The sequence below is a fragment of the Artemia franciscana genome, chromosome 3 (assembly GCF_032884065.1).
Source record: "Artemia franciscana chromosome 3, ASM3288406v1, whole genome shotgun sequence".
NCBI lineage: Eukaryota > Metazoa > Arthropoda > Branchiopoda > Anostraca > Artemiidae > Artemia > Artemia franciscana.
The window spans coordinates 20856443-20882580 of NC_088865.1; the positions used below are offsets into that span (position 1 = coordinate 20856443).

The window sequence follows — 26138 nt, forward strand, 5'->3', positions numbered from 1 at the left end:
CTTAGCTCTTGTTTTGTTAAGACTTTCCAACTGATTTAAAGTTCTTCAAAAGTTTTGCGATGGAAAATATAATTGCAAGCCTAAGAAGAAGTTGAACTGGTAAGCCAAAGAAACGGTTTACTATGGAAATTGTAAATGAAAACTTAGGAAAAAATTGAAATAGTCGAAATTGAAAATTGAAAAGAAAAGTTGCGTAAATATCACTGGAATTCCCTGTGCAAGAAATCTCTAGGAAGGAAGATATATCACTATAGCTATTGATAGATATGTATTGATGGCATATACCTAGCTTGTTTTAAAGAGGTTTGATAATTGGGACAAAACTACAAGCTTTTCAAGAATTCTGTAATTTTTTTCTGCACTGGTTCAATAATGACGTTTCTTCATTATTTCAGAGGAAATCACTGATGAACAGCATGGCATCACGGTTCGATTTGAAGAGGAAGATGCTGAAGAACAAGGAGGAGATGAAGGGCAGGTTGTCAGTGAAATTCGAGATGAAGAGGAAGAAGAAGAAAGGGAAGAAGAGGAAGAAGAAGAAGATGAGGCCGAAAAAGAAAAGATAACTGCTAAGATGGTAATTTGGTGTTATAGATTTTATGTAACCCTTGGGCCACACAGATGCATTTTTACAGATTTTTACGTATTTCACGATTACAGCAAAATTTTTTCTAACTGGTAAAATATTTATTGCGCGTCATTGTCACATGTAGAATGCATAAAAACGATTCTATGGAATTAAGGATACAAGAAATAAAAGTTAGAAGCCAATATTCGCCCTCCATTTCTAGTTCGGTTTACAAGAGAAGCTTGGCCAACCTTACTCTCTATTCAGTACTATATTTTAGTAGTGAACGTAGTTTATAACTTAGTCGGGTGGTGTGAATGATCGTGCGTTGTTGATGCAAATAATAGGCAACAGTAGAGCCTTCAGCAATATTCTTGTCTCATCCTAGAGAAAGATTAAAGCTCGGTTCCGTTGCAATTCTTTCTCTGTATCTCGGATAAAAATTTCTTTGTTCATTACTAAAATTCATTTTAACCTAAGAAAGCCCATTCAAAGCCCTTTTCCTTGGATTCTATGAACAATTTTTGCATGTGAATCATCAAATTCTACGGTTCGAAGGAGACGTTTCTATTTGACTTTGAAATTTCGATGCACGCGAGAACGGGCTTCAAGCAGGTATGAACCGATAACATTGCTTGCAGTGGATAAAATTGAATTGAATATATATATTTTTTTTTTTTTAGAAGCTTTGAACTAACAGGAGTATATAAAAAAAAACCATGCTAAAGACAGTGAAAACGCTTACCTATGTAAGCGTTCCGTTTATAGAGGAATTACTTAATGAATCAAACCATATTCATTAAAATACTCAAGGAATTGTTCAATGAATCATTAGAATGATTTATAATTAGAAGAATGGTAATTATTGAAACCTCACCTGCAAATTAACGGTAAAATAACACCGTTTCATAGTTGATTCATTACTTCCTGTTAATTAAAAGTTCTTTTCCAAATTAAAATTCCCAAAGTTTTGTACTGCTCGGCTCTCCAAAATTCAAATGTTTTTTGCATTTTTATAGTTTCCAATTCAATTTACTCTCCATAGTTATCGGCCCGGCTTGATTTATTTGCGAAGTCTCTGAAGCAGCTAGATATCACTTTTCTGATTTACTCCAATTTAAATAAATTGTAAAGATGGCAGGCCATTCTTTTCTAGCCTTGTGATTCCCATTTCAAAGTATATTTTATAGACTACACAATGAAAACTTCCATAGTATGTCAGGATCTATAGTAAGTAATGTCTTATAAAGTATAAGTAAGTATAAGTAAGTAATGTCTATAGTAAAAGTATGTCTTATCTATAGTAAGTAATGATCTAGAAGCCAAATTAAAATAATTTCTTTTTTTTTCTATTTATAGGATTTTTCTTAGTGTTTTTCTTTGCTGTTTAATACCACGATAGGGTTTTCTAATGTTAATCAAACAGTTCGTAGTAACGAACTGTAGTAAGGAGCGACCCGGCTCAATAGTAACCAAAACTCTAAAAAATGGAATTTTGATACCAATAGCTATATCAAAAGAATCGCATTTTAATGCTGGTTTTAAATATATAAGTTTCATCAAGTTTAGTCTTACCCATCAAAAGTTACGAGCCTGAGAAAATTTGCGTTATTTTAGAAAATAGGGGGAAACACCCCCTAAAAGTCATAGAATCTTAACGAAAATCACACCATCAGATTCAGCGTATCAGAGAACCCTATTGTAGAAGTTTCGAGCTCCTATCTACAAAAATGTGGAATTTTGCATTTTTTGCCAGAAGGCAGATCACGGATGCGTGTTTATTTGTTTTTTTTTTTTTTGTTTTTTTTTTCCCAGGGGTGATTGTATCGACCCAGTTGTCCTAGAATGTTGCAAGAGGGCCCATTCTAACGGAAATGAAAAGTTCTAGTGCCCCTTTTAAGTGACCAAAAAAATTGGAGAGCACCTAGGCCCCCTCCCACGCTAATTATTTTCCCAAAGTCAACGGATCAAAATTCTGAGATAGCCATTTTATTCAGCGTAGTCGAAAAACCTTATAACTATGTCTTTGGGGACGACTTACTCCCCCACAGTCCCCATGGGAGGGGCAACAAGTTACAAACTTTGACCTGTGCTTACATATAGTAATGGTTATTGGGAAGTATACAGGCGTTTTCAGGAGGATTTTTTTGGTTGGGGGGAGGGGTTGAGAAGAGGGGGATATGCTAGGGGAACTTTCCATCGAGAATTTGTCATGGGAGAAGAAAACTTCCATGAAGGGAGAGCAGGATTTACTAGCATTATTTAAAAAAAAAAAATTAAAAAATAAATGTGAAAAAGCTTTTTCAGCTGGAAGTAAGGAACAGCAATAAAACTTAAAACAAACAGAAATTATTACCCATATGAGGGGCTCACCTCCTTATAATACCTAGCTCTTTACGCTAAAGTATTTTTAGTAATTTCAACTATTTATTCTACGGCTTTTGTGATTCAGGGGTCATTCTTAATGAATTGGGATAAAATTTAAGCTTTAGTGTAAAGAGCGAGGTACTGACGATGAGGCGAATCCCCTCATATATGTAATAAAAACATGAGAATACAAAAGTTCTTTACGTAAGCTAATTTATAAGTTACGTAAATCTTTTACCAATAAAAAGATTCGTAAAAAATTAAAAGTTCTAGTTGCCTTTTTAATTAACCAAAAAATCGGAGGGCAACTAGGCTTCGCCCCCGCTCTTTTTTTCTCTAAATCATTCGATCAAAATTATGAGAAAGAAATTTTGCCCCCCCCAAAAAAATGAAAATTTCGTTTTGATTATTCCTCTGCGGAGAGCCAAAATCAAAACATGCATTGATTCAAAAACGTTCAGAAATTAAATAAAAAAACGAGTTTTTTTAACTGAAAGTAAGGAGCGACATTAAAACTTAAAATGCACAGAAATTACTTCGTATATGAAAGAGGCTGCTTCCTCATCATCGCCCCGCTCTTTACGCTAAAGTTTTTTACTGTTTTAAAAAGAAGAATTGAGAGAAAGAGTCAAACTTTAGCGTAAAGAAAGGGACGCTGATGAGGAAGCAGCCTCTTTCATATACGAAGTAATTTCTGTGCGTTTTAAGTTTTAATGTCGCTCCTTACTTTCAGTTAAAAAAACTCGTTTTTTTATTTAATACTTCGACAGACTAATTGGAGTGTTTGGCTACATGAGGCCGACGCATTAATGAATACACCATCTTTATCCCAAATGTATATAGAATTCACTTTTGTCATTTCTCAAGAAATATCCAAAGATTTTCAGCAGGTTTTGTAATTTCAGCCTTACCCAATTAGGGTAGCACCCAATCGACACCACTAGTAAGGATTGTAAAGTGTAGTGCCCTATCCTTTACCTTTACCTTTTTAACTAATCAGGAATCCAATCAGTCCTACCTAATTTAAGTGTTTTACGTTTGAACTTGCTAAAATAATGAGAATTTATAATCGCAATTAAAATAGTGGGAATAATAAATCAATTAAATAGTCCCAGCTCCAACATCATCAGTTGAAGCGTAATTTTCAAACTACACGAAAATTCTTTACGAATACGTTTAATTCAGTCACACAGTAAATAATTCACCATGATTATTGTATTTTTTTTTAAGTTGGTAAGCTTAATGTAAAATAGAGGAATATTTCTTTTTATTTGTAAATGAAATTTTCGAGTCAGGGCATACGTTTGATCCTTCTGCATTGTCTGCTAGTGATTACAAACTTTTTACTCCTCTAAATCCATGTTTTCCAGTTAAACGACAATGGTAAGAAGAAAGAAAAGTTGCTTTTACCGTCAGAAATTGATGCATATTGGCTACAGAGAGAATTGAATAAACTATATCATGACCCAATGGTATCGCAACAGAAAGCGTCTGAAGTTCTTGATATTCTCAAAGCGGCAGAGGACGAAAGAGAAATGGAAAATAAACTGGTCATGCTCCTTGGATTTGAAAGTTTTGACTTCATAAAGATTCTCAAGAAACAGCGCTATTTAAGTAAGTATAATTCCAAGTTAATGTTTCGAAAACTAAATATTTATAGAAATCCTGAAAAACTTATTCGGAAAAGAAGGTCGTAATTTTGTCCAGTGTAATGTTTATCCGGCTTTTATTTTTTTACTTTTCTCAAATTATTTGAATGATGTGAATAATTTCTCAACTAAAATCAGATTTCATTCAATTTTCGGTGAGTTTTGGCATGGCTATTTTGTTTCTTTTATTCCTCCTAAAATTACCTCTAATGAAACATTTCCACTGTTATCATATATATAAAAAAAAACTGCCTCTTCTAAATTCAGTCAACTCTTTATTAAATGGTCTGTTTAAATTTTGTCTCTTCTACGTCCTCTTAAAATTTTCTTACTTAAATTCTTAGAGACTGCATTTTTTGAAAACCAGGGACTGTTTTTTTCTGTATTCTATGCTTGTTGTTTTTTTTATTTTTATTTATTTGTATTATAATTATCATTTCTTTTATTTTCTGAATAAGATGTGACCCTGCCATTGATCATTCTATGGTTTGAGTTAGCCTGTTAAATTTAGATAGATCAGAATGATCCAGATCTATCGATGGCGTATAGGGTGTCGAATCGGCGTTGTTGAGTTCCTGTTAATAATTTTTTTTAGGGACCGGCTGTAGGCCTGTCATCCAACCTTCGGGTATCGAAAGTCGAACTCAGGGACCCGTATTTCCAAGTACATCGTCAATTATTTGTATTTCCACACGGTGTTAATATTGTAGCCTTACTGATAAAAATTTTGTTTTGAAAAGTAAATGGGGTAAATCAACTGTAGTTGACGAAAATAGAAAACAAGAATTAAATATAGAATTTAATCGTGGTTTACGTATCGGCTTCAAATAATTTTCTAGTAAATTTTAAACGATAAAATTTGAATAATGATTTAAAGGGGCATAATATGGTCATTGTGCTTATATTCTTGAAGAGATGAGGATTGTGTAATCATTGACAAAGGACAGCTAAAAAGGAAAAAACAATTTAAGAAGTAAAGCCGTTTTTTGTCTGTAACAATCATCATTAATGCTGATAATATATTCCTGTAGCAGTGATTCATAGGAGGTTCTCCGCTCCTCCTTCGCTTCATTGCAGTTTATTCGAGTTTTCAGCTAAATTTATTCAAATTCGCCGATAGAGAATAAGTGCCTGCTTACAAATCTCTCGAGCAAAACAGAAAGAAAGAAAAACAACGGTCGTCATAATACTAGCCAACCTCCTCCTTTCCCTCCAAAAATTTTGGTCTATCAGTGAGTAATAATAACGAATAAAATAAATTATATAGTATTTTTTAAAAATCCTTCAGTAAAACATCTAGCAGCACGTACAAAATGTGTTGCTGGATAAATTGAATAAATGAATAAATTGTTTTGGAGAAATAACTCATGGAGAATTAGCTGTAAGTAGCAGTAATTCAATAGTTTCTTAGCTATTTTATTAGCTCAATTCTTATTTTTTGCAGTGGCTGAGACATTTCAGCATTTAATCAGTGCCCGAAGAAAAAGAATAAAAAAATGAAACTTTCACAGAAAGACTGAACCAAATTTGCCGACTCTTTTTTTATGAAAAATTAATTTATAGAAATAATAAGCCGAATTCACAAGCAAGACTTCGGTCTATTGTTTTTATCTATTGTTTTCAGCTTTTACCAGAAGACTATCATCCTCATCATTAGAAAATGGTATACTGGTCTGGTATAAATGGTATAATGGTAGACTGTGTGCAGGTCTTTGGAATTTGTAAATGAAAGCAAAGGGCTCGCTACAAGGCTGTATGATAAATTTTATTTTCGTGGTGGGGAGGGGCAAATTCTACAAAAACGCTGAAGAGAAGTGAATCTCATGAAAAATATGTTCTATAAATCCGTTAAATCTTGTTCTTCTTTAATCATTTAATTTCTTATCTCTGAATTTTGAAAGTTACTCTTACAGACTTAATTGACCTAAATGGATACTGTTTTCATAAAAATTTTCTGTTTTCCTGTTTCTAGTTCTTTATTGCACTCTATTGAACATGTGTGAGTCAGAAGAGGACAAAGAGGAAATTCGGGAAGAAATGAAAAGTAAAACAGAAACTGCTGCCATTTTAAGACATATAGAAACTGGATCAGCCGAAACTGTTGTTGAAAGTGAATCCGCAAAAATGGCTCGCCAAAACAAAGAGCTTGGTATAGGTATGTGTCTTTCTTTTAATAGTTCCCCATTTCTACCATTGTAGTCTAATAAAAATATAAATTTTCAAATTAAAAAATCTACTTAAAGCTAGGAGATTTGAGGCGTATGCTCCCCCCACCTTCTACCATTGTAATCTGATAAATATATAAATTTTTATGTTGTAAAATTTACTTAAACTAGAAGACTTGATGCTGATGCCCCTCCCCCGTTTCTACCTTTGTAGTCTAATAACTATAAAATTTTATACTATAAAATTTACTCAAAGCTAGGAGACTTGAGGCTTATGGTCCCTCGACAAGTTTTTAGTATAATGAAAAAAGGAATCGCCAATGCAACAGCACAAACACATTTGTGCTTTGTTTTTTATTGTTTTAAAAAGTAGAGTTGTGGCAAAGACTCAAACTTTAGCGTAAAGAGCGAGGCGTTGAGGAGGAGACACCTGTTTCATATAGGGAACAATTTCTGTTCGTTTTAAGTTTTAATGTCGCTCCTTACTTACAGTTAAAAGAAACTTGTTTTTTTAATTTAATTTCTGAACATTTTTGAATTAATGCATGTTTTGATTTTGGCTCACCACACATGAATAATTAAAACGAAATTTGCACATTAGTTTTTTTGCTAAATAGCTTTCTCATAGTTTTGATCTTAAGATTACGTAAAAGAACAATAAGTCTGTTAAGTGGCACAGCGGAAGGTTGAAAAAAAAATTAAGCTGGTGCTATTGATCTGAATGGAAATTTTTCGGAAGGGCCTTCAATCGTCTCGTTACAACCATCTAGTGACTTGCGGGCATCTGGAGGAAAAAAGAAGTAGCAGAAATAAAGATAAAAGAGACACTTCAGCGCTATCCGTGCTAAAAACAATCTTCTTTGGTTTTTAGGGTGGAGGACTGTATTCCTGCGGCTAGAGGTTTTTGACTATGGCATACAATGGTATAATTTTTATTTCAATCCAACATCATTTTTGAGAGATTTCAGGCTTGTATTCAAAAATAAGGGGAATTTATTTTCGTGCTCAAGATTTACATTGAAGTTTAACGTGGGTAATATTTAGCATTCCTGATTCAACATCAACTAATTTTTTTGCATAAAATGGTTTTTCTAAAAACGTATTTTCTTTATTGTTGAATACTAAGATTCGGTCTTTACTAGGTTGCTTGAATACAGACCTTAGCTTCTTCTTAGCTGACAAAGCATTAGTTATAAGAGCTAGCTAAATATAAAAAAAAACAAAGTTAATTACCGACTGGTCATTTCGTTAGCGCTTCACAAGATAAACGAGAACTCTGTCTTCATAGGCTTTGACTATGTTTCCCTTATTTCGACCTGCTGCAGTATCTGATTTGGACGGAGAGTATTAATCCTGTTTTGTTTCAAAACCGAGAAAATTAGTTATTAACTTCACTCAGACTCCCTGTTTTTTTCATATTCCTATTCTCATCTAAGGGAGCAAGCTCACATGAGCTGCTAAATAAGCTTGTTAGTAACTGTCTGGCTGCCACTCTTTCGACCGAAGTCATTGGTAGGCAAATGGATCCTAGTAAGATGCACATCGGTAAAGCTCCAGTTTGATTTAGAGTACTTCTTCTCTTTGGGGGAGATTAATTCTAAAAAATTAGAAAAAATGTGGTATTTTTGACTTACGAAAGAGTTATCCTATCTTAATGAAATTTCATATTTAGAAGGACCTGTAAACTCAGATCTCTTATTTTAAATCCTGACCGGACCCAGTGTCATTAGGGGGGGGGGGGGGGCAGAAATCTTGGAAAATGCTTTAAGCTTTAACGCTTTAAGAATAAGCACAAGTCCAAGATGGGTGACTGACATAACCTGACTGGATCCGCTCTCTTTGGTGGGGCTGGGGGGGGGGGGAGTAATTCGGAAAAGTTAGAAAAAATGTAGTATTTGTAACTTACGAACGGGTGGTCAGATCTCAATGAAATTTGATATCTAGAATTGCCTCGTGACTCAGAGCTCTTATTTTAAATCTCGACCGGCATTAAGCCTCTCATTTTTCTTTTAAAGCAATGTATTGATTCTTAGAATTTTGCTAGAGCTCATACCATATGAGCTCTTGGCTCTTGGTCTTCCGACCTCGTCACAAGTGCCATATGAGCTCTTAGCTGTTGTTTTTTTTTTGGTAGAAAATATTAAAAAAGGAATGTTAAAATTGTAAAAAAAAACCCAAAAACAAAAGATCCAAGATCCTAAATAAATCGATCTTTTGTCTTCTTATGGATATCTTTTCATGCATCAACCATTTAGAAGAACAAGTGTTTTTGGAGAAGAGTGACATGGTAGCTTTACCGTGAATTGTTTGTTTTTTGTATGTAGATAGAACTATTTAAGGAAGGTGTAAGGTTTTAGGCTCAGCTCATTCAGACCCGGGGTGGCTAACTTTTTCTGAACACCTTAGTTTTATTCACAACAATCCAAGTTCAAGCTTACGCCTAATCTTTTGCCTACCTGGATCGTTTATTCCTTGTTATTCAAGACCACACTTTGCTTATCTGGATCGTTTTTTCCTTATTATTCAAGACCAAACTTGACTTATTTCATTTCTTTTAATTTTCTTCTTCTGTTATTCAGAAACTTCGACCATTCGCTGCAAGGTAAAAGCGCAAAAGTTCGCTGACCTTTATCCGTCAGACAAAAGCGCAACTGCAAGCGATCAGTAAGATAAAGAAAACAGGTAAAGAAAAACAGAAACGGAAAAAAGTGGTTAAAAAGGACAGAACAGAAAGGTCCGACAAAAACAGATGACCTGTTTCTGTTTTCTATTCTGAAACAAATGGGTTCTACAAAAACAGAAACAGTGCCGAGGTTTAGTCCTGACCCTCAAGAATCACTAGAGCACACGTCTTCTTTAACCTTCCATGTTTTGTAGTATTATTTAAAACATCTCTAGCCTCATGAAGCAAGCCTAAGGAAGGCGAATGTATATACGGTACAAAAGACTACGATACTGGTTTTTAGCCGCCTCTCAGTTGTTTTTTTAGATAGCACTTTTATCCATAAGTTAGAAAATTATTCATCACTTTACAGAGAGAATCATTGGAGTATTTACTGAGGTTGATACTCCATGATGCAGTGAAACAAATGATGCCGTAATTTATTTATTGAAATGAACATATTAGGATTTTTAGGTTATGGAAACAATTTTTGATTTTAATCTTTTTCTAGTAAGTTACTTGTTTATAATTTCATAAAATCACAGTATGTTGATCCTAACTAATTGTCGAATATCCTCGATTTGTGTGTCAATATAGTGAAAGATTCGGCTATCTGACTTTATCCCGGAAATATTTGGATAACCCCGAGCCCATCTACTTTTTGTACAGCATTTCATCGTCGGCAAACGTAATAAAATGAAAATACAAAAATTACAAAAAACTTGAATAATAAAAAGCCAAAAAAAATTAACTTTTATCAGTGGAAAATATAAAAAACTTGGCTGTGAAGTTAAAAACGTTCAAGAAACTAAAAAAGAGATGAATAAAGGCTATGCAACAAAGGAAAGAACAAAAGAAACCCAGATACGGAAAAAAATTTCCTTTTTTTTTGGGTAAAATTCCTTATAAAAATTCAGTACAGTCCCAAAGACCCTAAACAAACTCAATCAAAATGTATATTATGGTGCAGGATCGAACACCTGAAATTTCTTCTAACATGAGATTTTAACAAAACGAAATTATCGTTTTTGGTATACGTCTAACATATAATCTAGATCAACACGACTCAACAGTAAGAAGCGGTCAAAAATCATGTAAAATATTTGCTTATAGATTCATTGGAAGTTTAGCGAGAATGAATTGATTTTAGTTCAGTGACTCAGAATGGTAAACTAGTTAGATAGGGAAACCTTCATCTTCAATTCTGACTATATGTTTGTGCGATGGGATTGTATCAGTTGCTGAAAATATGAAGTCCAAGCTTTGTAAATGTTTTGAAATTTTTTTAACGAATCTTTGTTACTCTATCTGTTGTGCGTCTTTTCTTGTGAAAATTTTCGTTTTTTTCGTGTTGTTTTTGTCTATTGGCTGTTGCTAAAGTTCCAAGATATTAGATTCGATAGCTTTAAACATTCCATTACATTTCTTTCTTATTTCTTTCAGGAGAAGCTCAGTCTGGACTTGTTGAAGGGCAGCGGAAAGTTATTGATCTAGAAGACATGGCTTTTACGCAGGGCTCACGCTTTTTGCCAGAGACTCGGTACCCCGAAGGGTCCTACAAGCGAATTAGGAAAAGTAATTTTTTTTCAATCTTATATTTGGTTTGGCTAGGATTCATTTTGCTATCACTATCGCAATTCTGATTTTCTCTGTGACCTTAAGAAAGAAAAGTGAAATAAAAGTCTTGTAGGAGTTTGAACGAAAAATAGTTCTCTTTTTTTGTTCGCTTTTTCTTCTTTGACTTCTGGTTTTGCTCCAATTTTATGTCAGTACTCTCAAAGGTGCCAAATTCATTCATGAGGAGCCCTTTATGTTTTTCCTAGAGCAAAAATTTGTGTTAAGATTTTCCATCAGTCTGATTAGAAATCCCTGTGACTATCCATCCCTAGTTTTTTCCCCATAAATTTGAAAATTAAATAGCAATTAAAAAAATAATTAAAAATTTGTTCTTGAAATTGGTTTTCTAGAAAAAGTAAAAAGGGGAATTAGAACAAAAACAAGCATATATAAAATCCTAGGAAAAGTCAAACTTCAAGCGAAAAGAACTTACTGGGAGTAAATGAATGAACCTTGAATCGAAAAAATATTAAAATGAGTCATAAAGGAAAACTTAAAAACGAATAGGAATCAGCACAAAAAAGTGGGTCAAACTCCCCCTTGAACCGTCTGAAGGCGAAAGTAACATTTCCGCTTTCCTGACAATATTTGAGCGACTCTTTTTCATATTAATATTGAAAATTAAAGGCTGCTGAAACTCTCAGGATTTTTTTTAAGTCTCAGTATATCTGAAACAATAAATTTATTTTCACTCGTCTAATTTACAGTAAATTTTCATCTATGTTTTTCCCTTTTTGATCAATTTCTTTTTATTGTGGTTTTCAAGTCATTTGTTAATCATAACTTTGCTTCGGGCCATTTGCTTGTTTTGTTTTGTTATTTATATTAATAAACCCATCTTTCTCTCTCTCTCTCAAAAATTTGTTAATCATATACTTATTCGATAGTTGAACAGATTTCTTCAGAAAGCTAAACAAACAACATCTAAAAAGTACCAATTTTCTTCTAAATGTTTTATGTAGATAGTAATTTTGTTTACCTTTGAATGAAACGGAATAAAAAAAAGTGACGAGAAAGGTGTCTTGAAAATTTTTTTCTATGTTTCTTGTAAACTCGATTTGTTTTTTTCTGTATGTTCTGACCAGAACCACCGGAAAAATACTATGAAACGCAAAGCTCAAAATAAACAGTGTTTTCAACAAAATGCAAATGGCAATAGTTTTTAGTCACTCGAAGGGGCGGTGGCCCCACTCTTGTTTCTTCCATTTTTTTCAATTTTAGCTTGAATTGATTTTTGTATTTAATTTCTTTTGTTTTAAAGTTCATTTATTCATACAGTGGCTCATAATTCATTAATTGGTGGAAATTTTTAGCATTGTGGTATTCAAAACCACGCTATGTTGTCTTTCACTGGTATGTTTTTCGTTATTCATGCTAATGTGAGTATTTTGTTTAGATTATGAAGAAATTCATGTGCCAGCAATGAAGCCAAAACCCCTAGCTGCTGATGAATCATTGGTACCAATATCGACTTTACCAGTTTATGCTCAGCCAGCTTTCGAAGGTTTCAAAACTTTAAACAGAATTCAATCTAGGATTCACAAGTCTGCGCTTGACAGTGATGAAAATCTGCTCATCTGTGCGCCAACGGTAAGTTCAATTACTAATCAAATAGTTGGTGATATCGAGTTGAAAAGCTGTGACTCTGGTCAATAGTAATCGAAACTCTAAAAACGGAATTTTCATAAGCATTCAATAGATCAAAAGAATTGGCTTTTTATGCTAATTCCATAGCATATCTAATCTAATAAATTAGATTAAGTTTAATGTTACCCATAAAAGTTACGGACCTGCAAAAATTTGCCTGATTTTCGAAAAAGGGAGGACCCCCCCCCCAGACTGGGAAGTGTTCTTGATGAAAATCACGCCCTTAGAATCAGTATACCAGAGAATCTCGCTGTAGAGGTTTCAAGCTCTTATCTATCAAAATGCAGGATTTTGCGTTTATTTTCTCTAAGGAGAAAGATCACGGAGCGATCGTAAAAAGCGAGGAGTCGAGGAGTGGTGTCTCTCCTCATCTACGGAACAATTTCCGCTTGTTTTCAGTTTTAATGTTGCTCATTGCTTTTTGTCAAAAAAGTTTTATCAACTAATTGTCTTAATAATCAAGATCAATTTATAACTTCTCGTATCTCTTATCATTTTCCGTAGTTCAGATTGCAGAGTAGAAAAGATAACCTTTTTGATTTTCCCCTGCCATTTATGAATGATTGGCTACTTTTAGCTGAAAACAAGTCCTTTTTTAGTCCTTATTATTAATAAGAAAATAAGTCCTTATATATATATATATATATATATATATATATATATATATATATATATATATATATATATATATATATATATATATATATATATATATATATATATATATATATATATATATATATATATATATATATATATATATATATACTAGCTGTTGGGGTGGCGCTTCGCGCCACCCCAACACCTAGTTGGTGGGGCGCTTCGCGCCCCCCCCAAGCCCCCCCCGCGCGCGTAAGTCGTTACGCGCCATATTAATTACGTGCCATTGTAGTTGTGTCCCTGTGTCCCACCTGTGAATAGAGATAGATATAAATATATGTTTTTAACTACGTAAAACATGCGAATATACAACATTATTGTCTGTGCATATAAATAGATTGTCAGGTTTACTGACTCTTGAACATGCAACACATAATTGTCCATGGGAAAAACAATTCGTATTCTTCGGTAGATGTCACTTGCGCCGTCCGGCTAGCAAAACATCCTACCATAGTTTACCTTTTTATTTGTGCGCGGAAGTTGGTTTTTCATGGTGAGAATGATATTGACTTATGCAGTTTTTTTCGCTCTATTTTTGAGTACCAGAATCACTCCTGTTGAAGCCGTCGCTGTGCCAAAAAATGACTTATTAAAGTTGCGTTTCCATTCTACCTTTTTGGCGCCATCTATCTTGACTACGCTAACTGCATTGCACTTACTGCGAGAAGTCACAGGTGGCGCATCGTCCACCAATGGAAACAATCTGACAGGAAAGAAACGTGGATGTCGGGCAGGGAAAAATGAAAGGAGAAGGCGTACGGGGTGTGCTATTTCGGTACTAGTGACAAGCCGTGACTATTGTTCTTCGCCAAAACAAGTGTTTGAGCGAAACCTGGTGAAAATCAAGATACCCAGAGCACCTAAAATACCGAGTCTGAAGAGATTTGACGAAACTCCCTTGTGCCCCATCCAGGATAGCCCGCCCGTTCTTAAGCCCGAACGTCCTTTAGCTAAAAGTAAGTTGCCAAATATACTTGTGTGTAACGCTAGATCTTTGAACAGCAAAACTGATGCACTTGAAGTTATTGCCAGGCAGAACAACGCCTCAATAATAATAATAAGCGAATGTTGGGACACTTCTGACGAATCGGCGCGCATCAAAGGTTACGCAAGCTACTTTAATACGCGTCACGATCGTGGCTTGAATCGTCGAGGAGGAGGCGTTGGACTTTATGTTCGTAATGACCTATCCTCAAGGCTGTTAAGTGAGCCTTTTGACTCCGACCACGAAATATTATGGACCGAATGCAAACCTGCACGTTTATCAAAAAGATTTTCATGTTTAATTGTTGCTTCGGTCTATTATCCTGAAAGTGCTAAAAACAGGAAAGACTTGATTGAACACATTCAGTTTTTCGTAGACAAAATGCGCCGCAAGCATGTCTCTCCTGGCTTTGTTATTGCCGGAGACTTCAATCAAACTAATAGGCAATGGGTTTCAAATATTTTAGATTTGCGACAAGCCATTACAATACCTACCCATCAAAGTGGCAGCATACTTGACTTGATTTTTACAAACTTGACAGACTTTTATTACGCACCGAGATCCCTAGGACCCCTTCTGAATTCTGATCACTTTATCATCTTCTGGGAAGCCAGTTCGGCAATTCCGAAGCCAAAACGAGTCAAATATACGGTGCGACCACTTACTGAGGACTCGATATCTACATTTGGTCGCTGGATCGGTAATTATCAGTTTGAGGACATTTGCTCTGAACAGGATATTAATATTAAAGTCAATAAGCTGAATACTCTGCTTCAGGAGCAATTTCAGACTTGTTTTCCCATAAAAGTCATTACTGTGAGTGACACTGATAAACCGTGGATAACCAATGATCTAAAGAATTTAATAAAAACCCGTTGTCGCCTTCATATCACTGGTGATACCGTAGCTTCAGCCAAGTTGCGTAATCATATTGTTAAACTGAACAAGCGTGCCAAGAGGCAGTATGTGAGGGATAAAATTACTCCCTTACTCACAATAGACCCCCACAAATGGCATTCCTCAGTAAGAAGACTTACCGGTAAGACAACACTCAGAGATCTAAGGCTCCTCAAAGAGGACGGTACCTTAACCTCAGCTAATGAAGTCAATTCTTTTTTTGCTGACATTTGTACCTCATTTCCATCAATCACCAAATCAGAAATTGATACTATCATTGCTGGTGCAGAGATTGAGGACGTATGTGAGGTCTCTGAATTCACTGTTTATAAGGAACTCCTAAGACTGAAAGCGAACTGTGCGTCCTACCCAGGTGAGCTTCCAGTAAAGCTGTTACGTGAATTCGCCATTTTTCTCGCTAAGCCACTCTCTTCTATAATCAACCAATGTTTCCTTCAGCAAGTATTCCCTAGTGCTTGGAAAAGAGCATATGTCCGCGTTATTCCAAAAGTAAGGTGTCCAAAATCTTGTGATCAACTCCGGCCTATATCAATAACTCCGAACCTTTCTAAAGTTGCAGAAACGTTTATTTACCGCAAACTTATGTCACAGGTCTCTGCACATCTAGACCCGTATCAGTATGGATGCTTAAGAGGCAGCAGCACAACTATTTATTTGGTACGGATGTACCATCTCATTGTCGAGTGGCTCGACCGAGGAAGTGCTATAGTCGACCTTCTCCTCGTAGACTACCGAAAGGCTTTTGATCTTATTCGCCATTCCGTTGCTATCACAAATCTACGCACCATGGGTGCGCAAAAACATATTCTTCTTTTAGTGATCAATTTTTTACAGACCCGCTATCAGTGCGTTTACAGTCTTTTCCCAGGAGATACCGACTCCGAATGGGTCGAGCTTACATGCGGAGCCCCACAAGGTACTAAGCTCGCTAGTCTACTGTTTTTGGCAGTGATAAATTTCATCCTTTCCGGCTATGAAGAAAGATTTAAGTATGTTGACGACTTGTCAGTCCTACTGAAGTACATTGTTGAGAAGTCTGAGGCTGTCCCCCAATTCTGTAACGAAATAATCAACAACTTCAAAGATGAATGTACTGCGAACAGCCTCCAAATCAACGAAGGAAAGACTAAAATCCTTCGCTTTAATCCCCTGAAGAGAGACTTTGTGTGCCCTCCTCCTCCTTATCCTAGTGAATCTTCGGCAGTAGTGCTTGGTGTCAAGTTTAGCATCGACTGCTCTTTCAGCCTCCATGTCGATACAATTATCAAAAAGGCAAATAGTGCGATGCGGACACTTATACTAATGCGTCGATTTGGTTTTTCAGTGACACAACTAAGGATAGCCTATCTTACTTACATTCGACCAATTTTAGAGTATGCATGTCCCGTATGGGGCCCACAAGTCAATAACACTATTTACCTAAGTGACCAGCTTGAGTCAATACAAAAAAGAGCAGTCAAAGTAATATTGTGCGATGCTTTTACCGAATATAAGTTAGCATTATCCACTTTACAAATTCCCTCTCTTCAAGAGCGTCGTCTCAGTTTGATCCTTGAATTTGGCCAATATCTTCTCAGAAGTGATAAATACAGATCGATACTACCACCAGTTTTAGTGAAACATCGAAGTACTAGGTTGAAGAAATTTGACAGATTAGCAGCACCTCCTTCACGCACAAATCGTTTTTCCAACTCATTCATCCCTTTCTTTGTATCAAAGTATAACAATTGTTGATTTTAAACTATTTGTCTTCTGATTTTTTTTGTCGTTTGATTTAATCCTTTTTTCTTTTTTGTAAGCACAAGCGCCATTTAGTTTTATGACTACGAGAGATTGTGCAAATAAAACCTATTCTATTCTAGATCTATACCTCATTATTCTAATGATGTATCCCTGTGTCCCGGTCGTCATTGATATTCCCTTTGTCACGGTCGTCATTTGCGTCCCGGTGTCCCAGTTTGTAATTTCTCTTTGAGTGTCCCGGTCGTTATTTATATTCCCTGTGTCCCGGTGTCCCGGTCGTCATTTGTGTCCCGGTGTCCCGGTCTGTAATTTCTGTTCGAACAATCCCTGTGTCCCGGTCGTCATTTATATATCCCGCCTGTTCCCCCGACGTCCCCGTTGTAGTTGTGTCCCTGTGTTCTGGTCGTCATTTATATTCCCTGTGTCCCGGTCGTGATTTGTGTCCGGGTGTCCCAGTCTGTAATTTCTCTTTGAGGTTCCCGGTCGTCACTTATATTCCCTCTGTCTCGGTCGTCATTTGTGTCTCGGTCTGTAATTTCTCTTTGAGTGTTTTTTCTTTTTAGTTTTTTTTTTTTAGTTTTTTACCTTTTTTCTTTTTTCAGTTTTCTTTTTCTTCTTTATTTTTCAGCGTCACTATGAAGTACATATCGACGAACCTTTGTTTTTTTTTAACTTAAATCTGGTAGGCATTGATGACCTTATCCAAGTCAAAATCCCAAACCCAATCATCATCGCTATCATTTTCAGTTTTGATATGTTTTGACTCTCGCTGTCCAGGTGGATTTTCATCTAACTGCGCGGTTTTGCGTTCTTTAGCCGCAAGCCTGTTTTCTTGCTGTTCTTGTGATTCCCCGGCACGCTTTCTTTTCTTACTTTCTCTATTAGCTGCAAGCCTGTTTTCTTGCTGTTCTTGTGATTCCTCGGAACGCTTTCTTTTCTTACTTTCTCTATCAGCAGCAAGTTTTTTGGCATAAACTCTTTGAGCAGCTTCCTCGGCTGTTGCCATTGTAGGTTCTTCAGTCATTTTACAATTAAACATTTTTCCGTGAACAAATGTCTTAAATACCGTTAATGACGTCACCGTCATAGCAAAAATGACGACAACTAACTTCATAACGTCAGTCGACACAGAACCATGACGTTACCTGACAGACAGACAGACACACAGACAGACAACTTATTTTTATATATATATATATATATATATATATATATATATATATATATATATATATATATATATATATTTGCTTTTCCACCCCCGAATGTTTGCCCCTCTCCATAGATTCTGAAAAATATCTTTTTTTGAGGGTATTTTCATTAAGTAATGTGTTTCATTAAATAAAGGGTATTTTACCTCTTCGAAATTTTTATTGAAAAATTAAAGGAAAAAACTACAAATATTTTCCCCGCCTAATTTTAAAAATATATTTTACTCGAAGTTGTCGTGAATTGACGTCACTGCGTCACTGATGATCATTGTTGTTTGACCAATTGAAATACTTGAACGTTCTTTTGTCCCCTCCACCGTCTTGAAGAAAATGGCCTCTATCTTCCATTAGTTTTCCTTTTTTTGTTTCAAAATAGCTAAAAGTGAAAATTAAATTAATCAATGAACTAGTTAGAAAGCATTTAATTAAGAGCGGAAAAATGTGACTGTTTATTTAAGGAGTTATATTTTAAGTTCGGTACTTATCTTGGTTGAGAATTTCCTTTTAGAATTTGGTGCTAAATTTACTTCAGGTTCACTTTACAATGGCTAAAATTTGTAATTTTAAGAATGCAAACGACCCATTATAATACGGTTACTGACACATTTCCTGCACTACAGAGAAAACAAAAAAGATCCAAAGCAAGGCAAGAAATAATTTAAATTTTTCTATACAAATAACTTTTCTTTCTTTTTTGATGAAATATGGTTAAATTGCGTAAGAATATTCCTCTGGGTAGGACTACATTCAGCTCCCTCCCTCTGCACCCAACTGCTCATTAAAAGTGGCTTTACCTGGCACTGAAAAGACAAATTGATCCCATATTTCTAATTCTGGCCCTTTAGTTACTTTAGTATTAGTTACATTTTAAAATCCAGTTGTTCGAAGTATTAAATAACTTCGAAGACCACACTGCCTTTCCATGACGAAAGTAAAACAGTTCAAAATAGGGGTGAAACCTCAGCAGTATGACGATGAACACTGTATATGTGTTCGAAATATCCAGTTAAAATTTGTTATATCTGTTCACTGTCAATTAAAAGTTTTCATCTGAACTTAAACATTGAAAAGTCTTTTGAAAAGACACATAGCAGGATTTGGGCCTGGTGTTTGTCGTTTTCTTTAACTTTCTGATTATTTATTTTGTAATTTATTGTTGTAAATAATTCTTAGTTTATTATTTTACGCTAGATGTGAGAGAAGCTGTGGTTATTTGTTCAGGTTTGATATTTTTGTAGGGTGCAGGAAAGACTAATGTAGCTCTTTTGACAATGATGAGAGAAATCGGAAAGCATGTAAACCCTGATGGTACTATTAGAGCAGATGAATTCAAAATTGTTTATGTAGCCCCAATGAGATCCCTTGTTGCTGAAATGGTCGGCAGCTTTTCTAAGGTACAAGGCTTATTCTTTTTCTCTTTCTTATTTCTTTTACCTGTATTTTCAGTTATATATCTCATTTGTTATTTATTTATTTTCCTATTCTTTTTTTTTCTTTCACCTCTTTAGGCTAGAGAGTTGTATATGCAGAATCCTTATTTTCAAAAAAATGGATCGTAAGTTCATCTTTTCAGCTTTCATAAGTTTATTTTTCTCCTTTAAATATCATGAAACAAATTTTTGATTTATTTAAATATTAAAAGTCTGGAAAAATTGGCTGTCATATTATAGGTGCCACTTTGAGTGTTAAATTGATGGTAAACTTATAAGTTTCGAAGTTGATTCAAAATATATAATGTAAATTCATTAATATTATCAGTAATAACTGCTTTAATAGATTTATATGGGATTTTTTGAATTTTTTTTTATCATATGACACAAAGCTATTTGCCAAAATTGATAGGAAATATACAGGGTGAAAATAGCGAAACAAAGCAATCGAAGAATTCTATATGGAACGAAATTTTTAAATCGGATAAACACTCCAAGAAATACTGACAATTTTGAAGCTATACTGTTTGATTGTGTTTTCCACGATAGATTTTCATCAATGATAAAATTCAAATGCTTTTTTACCTTAACTCTTTTTATTTGATTTCTGTGTTCAATGAACTCGGCTAATGCCTTTCTCATTTTACCAAAAATTAGATTAGCTGATGGAGTAGCTACAAGTAAAATTAAATCAATAACGATTAAAATTAAAAGAGGATCTATTATAGATCCCTGGGGTACTCTGCAGATTATCCAATTAGCTACTGAAGTTGACACTCATTCGCCTCAATTTGATTCCAGTCACTCAAGTTGAATCCCATAACTAACCATAACAAGCCCCTTCCAGTCACACAGTTTTTTTTCCAGCTCAAGTGATAACTGCTTGTGGTCAATCGTATCTAAAGCTTTTTTTTAGATACGGAGCCCAAGAGCTACATTTACCCAGTTCCAAGAGCTGCATGTACCCAGTCAGCAACTTAATTTTAGCCATTTCAGTTGACAGTCGTCTCTTAAAACCGAATTTAGAATTTGTAAAAATGTTTAATTCCTAGCGTAATCGTTTAGCCTAGATCCAATCATTTTTTATATATTTTTGAAAAAAGGAAGGGTAGAAACGGGTATTTTGTTTGAAGGATCATGTCTCTTTTTGGTCTTCAAGCCTTCTCGGGAAACCCGTTTTTCAATAGAAAAAGGAATGGAAAATCTTTCTGATTTTCGAAAAGTAGTGTTGGTAAGTCTTTATATAATATACTAGATGGAATATCATTTAATAATTTTTTTCCCACTTCAGCTCTACTTATTTTTACTTCGAATTTTGGTCTATTTAAACAATAGGCCGGTTTATCTATGCAATAATCTGGAAAACGGCTATTGGGTTTTTGGATAGGTTGTTAAATTGCCAGTATTCTTTCTGATCAAGATTTTTGATTGTTAGATTATAGAAACTGTTAAGATGTTCAAGAAATTTTTTTGGTATATTTTTCTGTAAATTTCCCAAATTATTATCTCATCTGTATGATTCCTAAAATTGTGCTGCAGAGAAGTGTTCTGTCCACTAGATCAAAACTTACCTGAGATTGGAAACTATGCATTAAAGACCTGCAAACTGAAATATGGTTAGCATGGTAATAATGACCCAATATGATCAAATTAATATGATAATGTGTGACAATATGGTTAAAATATGATGTATGGTTGAATTGCTGGGTTTAAAATCGTTTTCGGGTAAGTTTTTTTGTTCTTTTTACTTTCTAGGTAAGTTAAGTTCTATATTTTAATTTCTTTGGACTTAACATGGAAAGTTTTAAATTGGGGTACGATCCATCCATGAGGTTTCTTTAAAAAAGGAAAAGTAGCCGATGCATTTGAAAACGCCTCAAAGTACCTGCACCTGTGGTGATTTGCAAGATCATCAAGCGTTCAAATGCAAAAAATGTGTTTCGATTTCTGATTTCCTTGGATGTTTTCTGAAATCTGAAGAAGGTAAAGGTGATATTTTGCATAAGGAGCTTGGTCAATAAAAGGAATCTTGTGTATTGAATACTTTAATGCTTCATTAAGATCTAACAATTTTACACATAAGCTTCTTAGTTCTGATACAAATTGGGCGATAACATTCCTATAACAAAACGCTGAGAAAATTAAGCATGGATGGTACGCAAGATAATTTCTGGTTGAAAGTGGAAGAACTGCGTATATGCATTACAGATTAAGGATAGAGACTTATTCTTATTCTTGACAGTTATTGTTATTGAATGAAACTTTCATTAAACTTTGTGAACATCAGTGACAATATCAAGTGTGAAAAATAGTCCAGATTTTAAGGCTTTTCTTATTCCCTGATGCTCTAACAATTCAAATTTTCGAAAACAATTCAAATTTTTTAGGAAAAGATTATGTAGAAAAAGATACATAAAAAGATTATGTATGTAGGAAAGAGACAACTGAGTTTCTAATGTTCTATTCGTGCGTATTTATCATTAAGTCTCCCTTGCAAGTTGTATTTCCCTACAATCTTTGAAAGTTGCGTCTGTGTGATTTTTTATATACCTTTCCTTTGTATAAAAATCCTTCTTTTTCAGAGACTGGCGCCTTACAACTTGAAAGTGTCAGAATTGACGGGTGACCATCAGCTCTCAAGGGAGGAAATCCTTGCTACACAAGTTATCGTATGCACCCCCGAAAAATGGGATATTATTACTAGAAAATCGGGAGAAAGAACTTATACTCAGCTTGTTCGACTCATGATTTTTGTAAGTCAGCATCTGTTTTTGGCAGGATTATGGCTTCTTATTTATTTAAATTATTTAAAAATTTAAATTAATATGTTCATTTTGCTGTTGGTGTTGAGGAATTTTCATAGTTTACGCTAAGCGTCGTTAATTTTATTATTAATCTCCTTATAAACAAACTGACTCGTCCTGCTTTAGTATATTGTGAAAGATTGGGTTTAAAGAGTTCTCCATACGAAAGAAGTCTATGGTCCTGAAATGGTTTTATTAGATAGCCTGCAAGTTAAAGAGAGAATGAATACACACCCCAGATAAATAATCCCTAGGGTGGGATTATGAGAAATTACTTCTAATCGGCCAATCTTTCGCGGTGCCTAAGCTGTGACGAATGTGTAGTGGTACTACTCGCAAGGTATCACACCTTGTCTTGGGTGGTTTTCAATTAAATTTCTATGGATCTGACGAGCAATAAAAAAACAAATAAATAATTAATCCAAATTTTAGTTACGAATATGCCGAGCAAAAAAAAGTAAATAAAAAAAACCATAGACCAATAAAAAGAACAAAAAAAAACCTTCAAATTTCAAGGCAGCAAACACCATCTTTCTAAATCCTGAATCTGCCTCTACTATAATGATAGGATGAAGATCCTTCTGAGACCCTGGTGGCTATTATGGTGTTGAACAAACGCCCTATATGACGCATTGGTTGTCGCGTACGACTTTTCAGTTGTTTTTTTCTGCAGGGACATTTAGCAAGCCTGTTACCCAAACTTGTGGCAGTGGGAACCAAACCCGGGGCCCCATATTGCCAAGCAGAGTACCAATTTACTGAGTTACCACAACTTCCGCTGTTGTGAATGCCAATGAAAGTTGGATCAGACCTTAGCCACAGAGCATTCAAAATTTGAGAATTGTCAATAAAATTTCATGAATATTTTTTTGGGTCATTAATCGGGGCAAGTTTCGTCACCGTTTTGTCCCCAAGTATACATCTTTGTACTAACAGTCTCTTTATATTTTTTATGTCTATTTTTTTTTCTTAGGATGAAATCCACCTTCTTCACGACGATAGAGGTCCAGTGCTTGAATGTCTAGTTGCAAGAACTCTGAGAACTGTTGAAACAACTCAAGAGGATGTCCGGCTTGTTGGTCTCAGTGCCACCCTTCCCAATTATCAGGATGTAGCAACTTTCTTGAGGGCTGATCATTCCACAGTATGTTTAACTTCATTTTACCTCTTTTCTCTCCCACCTACTTCTCTCCCCTCTTTCTCTACCTCCCTTCCTCTCTTTCAGTGGCCAAGTTAAAAACTTAAAGATCTTGCGTTTTGGTAGTCTTGGAAAGCTACCAGCTCAAATCTTTGGCTTGGGTTTCGAGCTCAGCCGAAAGGGGAAGAAAAATTTTGAATACCGTTTTTGTATGTTATTCTCATAGAGTAGTTGACCAAAGCTTATTTTTGATAGGGATATTTTACACTAACTTATTACAAGTTTCTAAATACTAGCTGTTGGTGTGGCGCTTTGCGCCACACCAACACATAGTTGCTGGGGGCGCTTCGCGCCCCCAAGCCCCCCGCCGCGCTTAAGTCGTTACGCGCCGTATTAGCTACGCGCCATTGTAGTTGTGTAATAGATTGTCAGGTATACCGACTCTTGAACATGCAATATATAATTGTCCATAGGAAAAACAATCCTTATTCAGATCTATACCGCATTTTTCTAATGATTGCCCTTGAGCTTTGTTGATGGTGATTGCTAATCGAATAGTCCCTGTGTCCCCGTCGTCATTTATATATCCGCCCCTGTGCCTCTCCCGGCGTCCCCGTTGTAGTTGTGTCCCTGTGTCCCGGTCGTCATTTATATTCCCTCTGTCCTGGTCGCCATTTGTGTCCCGGTCTGTAATTTCTCTTTGAGTGTCCCGGTGTCCCGGTCTGTAATTTCTCTTTGAGTGTCCCGGTCGTCATTTATATTTCCCTTCGTCCCAGTGTCCCGGTCGCCATTTGTGTCCCGGTCTGTAATTTCTCTTTGAGTGTCCCGGTCGTCATTTATATTCCTTGTTTCCCGTTTTCCCGGTCGTCATTTGTGTCCCGGTGTCCCGGTTTGTAACGTCATCTTATAATGACGTCATATGCAAAGCCTTATATACTTATAATGACTTCATATGCAATCCCTCTTTTTACAAAAAAACATACAGAAAAACAAACATGCATACAACTTATTTTTATATATATAGATGATTAGAGGAAAAGATCTCAAGAAATATTTGAATGAGGCTGCCAAATATTTTTAATTTTTTTTTTACCATTATAATAATTTTTAATATATTGCCTGAACAATAAAGAGAAATCGGCCACAGTGAATTGAGTCATGCGAGTTCACAAACTTGATATCCTAAATACATAGCAAGACTGAAAGTAATATTTGATGTTTGTTTAGTAAACGATTAACGAAGAAAGACCAAGAGGAGTGCCTGCTCAATCTCCGAAATCGGATTAAGAAATGGAAGGTTTCACAGGGACATAGTATAACCTTGAGAAACCCTTGTTCTGCCTCTTAAGGTTTGTGTTCCCTGTGCAATTTTTGGTAGCCTATATTATTTTTATGCTCTGGTTATTTAGGAGTTTTTCTTGATCCTCTTTTGTCATTTCATAATCATATTGAGTATTTAAGATTAAAACTTGCTAAAAATATTGGGTGGATGTATCGTGTTAAGAATATTTTTCCATTTACCATGTAAAAAATAATTTACTACTCTCTAATTGCTTCTTGGAATTACTTAAATTAATTTGAATTACTGCTCAATTCTTTATCTTAATATCTTTTGGAAGCATATATAACCCTTACAGGCACTATAAAATAGGGCAATAAGAATACTTGGAAATTTTTTACATCGACCTTCAAAACTTGAAAATGTATCAGAAACTAAAACATTACTCTTTTTCTTAAATTTGTTAGATTTAAAAGATATACGAGTATTAAATATTTCCATATGGCATTTTCAAATCCAAAATTATAATAATTATTTCTATGATAAATCTCTGTTGATTTTACTTCCTTGTTCGGATTGTCGGCGGTCTGGGATGTACCGAATTCCTTTTGTAAATTCTGAAAGGTCAAGGTTTTTGGATTAGGTACCAAATACCTTTCATTGCAAACAATTATAAGCTGAATGCCAAAATTCTGTTTGATCCATCCCAAAAATCTCAGCTAAATTTAAAAAAAGCAATTATTAAAGATTGTTTGCTAATGTTTGATTATTCACCATTGATGATGGAATATTAAATTATTTGATCTTCTTTTTTGTGTGTTTTTTATTTGTGTCCCTGTGTTTGGGATGACCTCCCATGCCCCTCCTGCCTGATATTTAGTTTTTACTTATCCTTGTTACTTCTTTTTTGTCTTTTTTCTATTTTGTTTGTTTTTTGCCGTGTTAATTTTTGGAATTATAGTATGATGAGATGTTGATGTTTTTCTATGTCTTTGTACTCTCCCAGCCTTTCGAGCTCTGCTCTCTGTTGGGGCATAATATTGTTTTTGTATTTTTAAGTTGAATAAAGAAAATCAGTAAACAGTAAAACAGTATGCTTTAATATATCTTTACAATTTCCTACCATTCCGAAGCTGATATCCAGCCCCATCCATCTACCGAATTACATTTTTGAAATTTGGTCTGTATTTTTATATATAGAAAACACATTGGATATGGACTGAAAATTGTTGTAAAAAGGACAGTTTTCCTTTCTTTTTCTTTATAGTAAGTTCAAATCCGTTTCTAAGAAAAAG

The 26138-nt window shown here is 34.9% G+C and overlaps 1 protein-coding gene across 1 annotated transcript in view; it reads left to right on the forward strand.

Annotated features, from left to right (window-relative positions):
* The window catches only part of LOC136025000 (U5 small nuclear ribonucleoprotein 200 kDa helicase-like), a 127827-nt gene that overhangs the window by 21776 nt on the left and 79913 nt on the right, over positions 1 to 26138 (forward strand). Inside the window, exons 5-12 of the mRNA XM_065700625.1 lie at positions 396 to 577; positions 4306 to 4549; positions 6557 to 6739; positions 10855 to 10986; positions 12425 to 12618; positions 19431 to 19586; positions 22205 to 22375; positions 23400 to 23570. Of these exons, the coding sequence (XP_065556697.1) occupies positions 396 to 577; positions 4306 to 4549; positions 6557 to 6739; positions 10855 to 10986; positions 12425 to 12618; positions 19431 to 19586; positions 22205 to 22375; positions 23400 to 23570 (1433 nt within the window). The remainder of the gene's footprint in view (positions 1 to 395; positions 578 to 4305; positions 4550 to 6556; positions 6740 to 10854; positions 10987 to 12424; positions 12619 to 19430; positions 19587 to 22204; positions 22376 to 23399; positions 23571 to 26138) is intronic.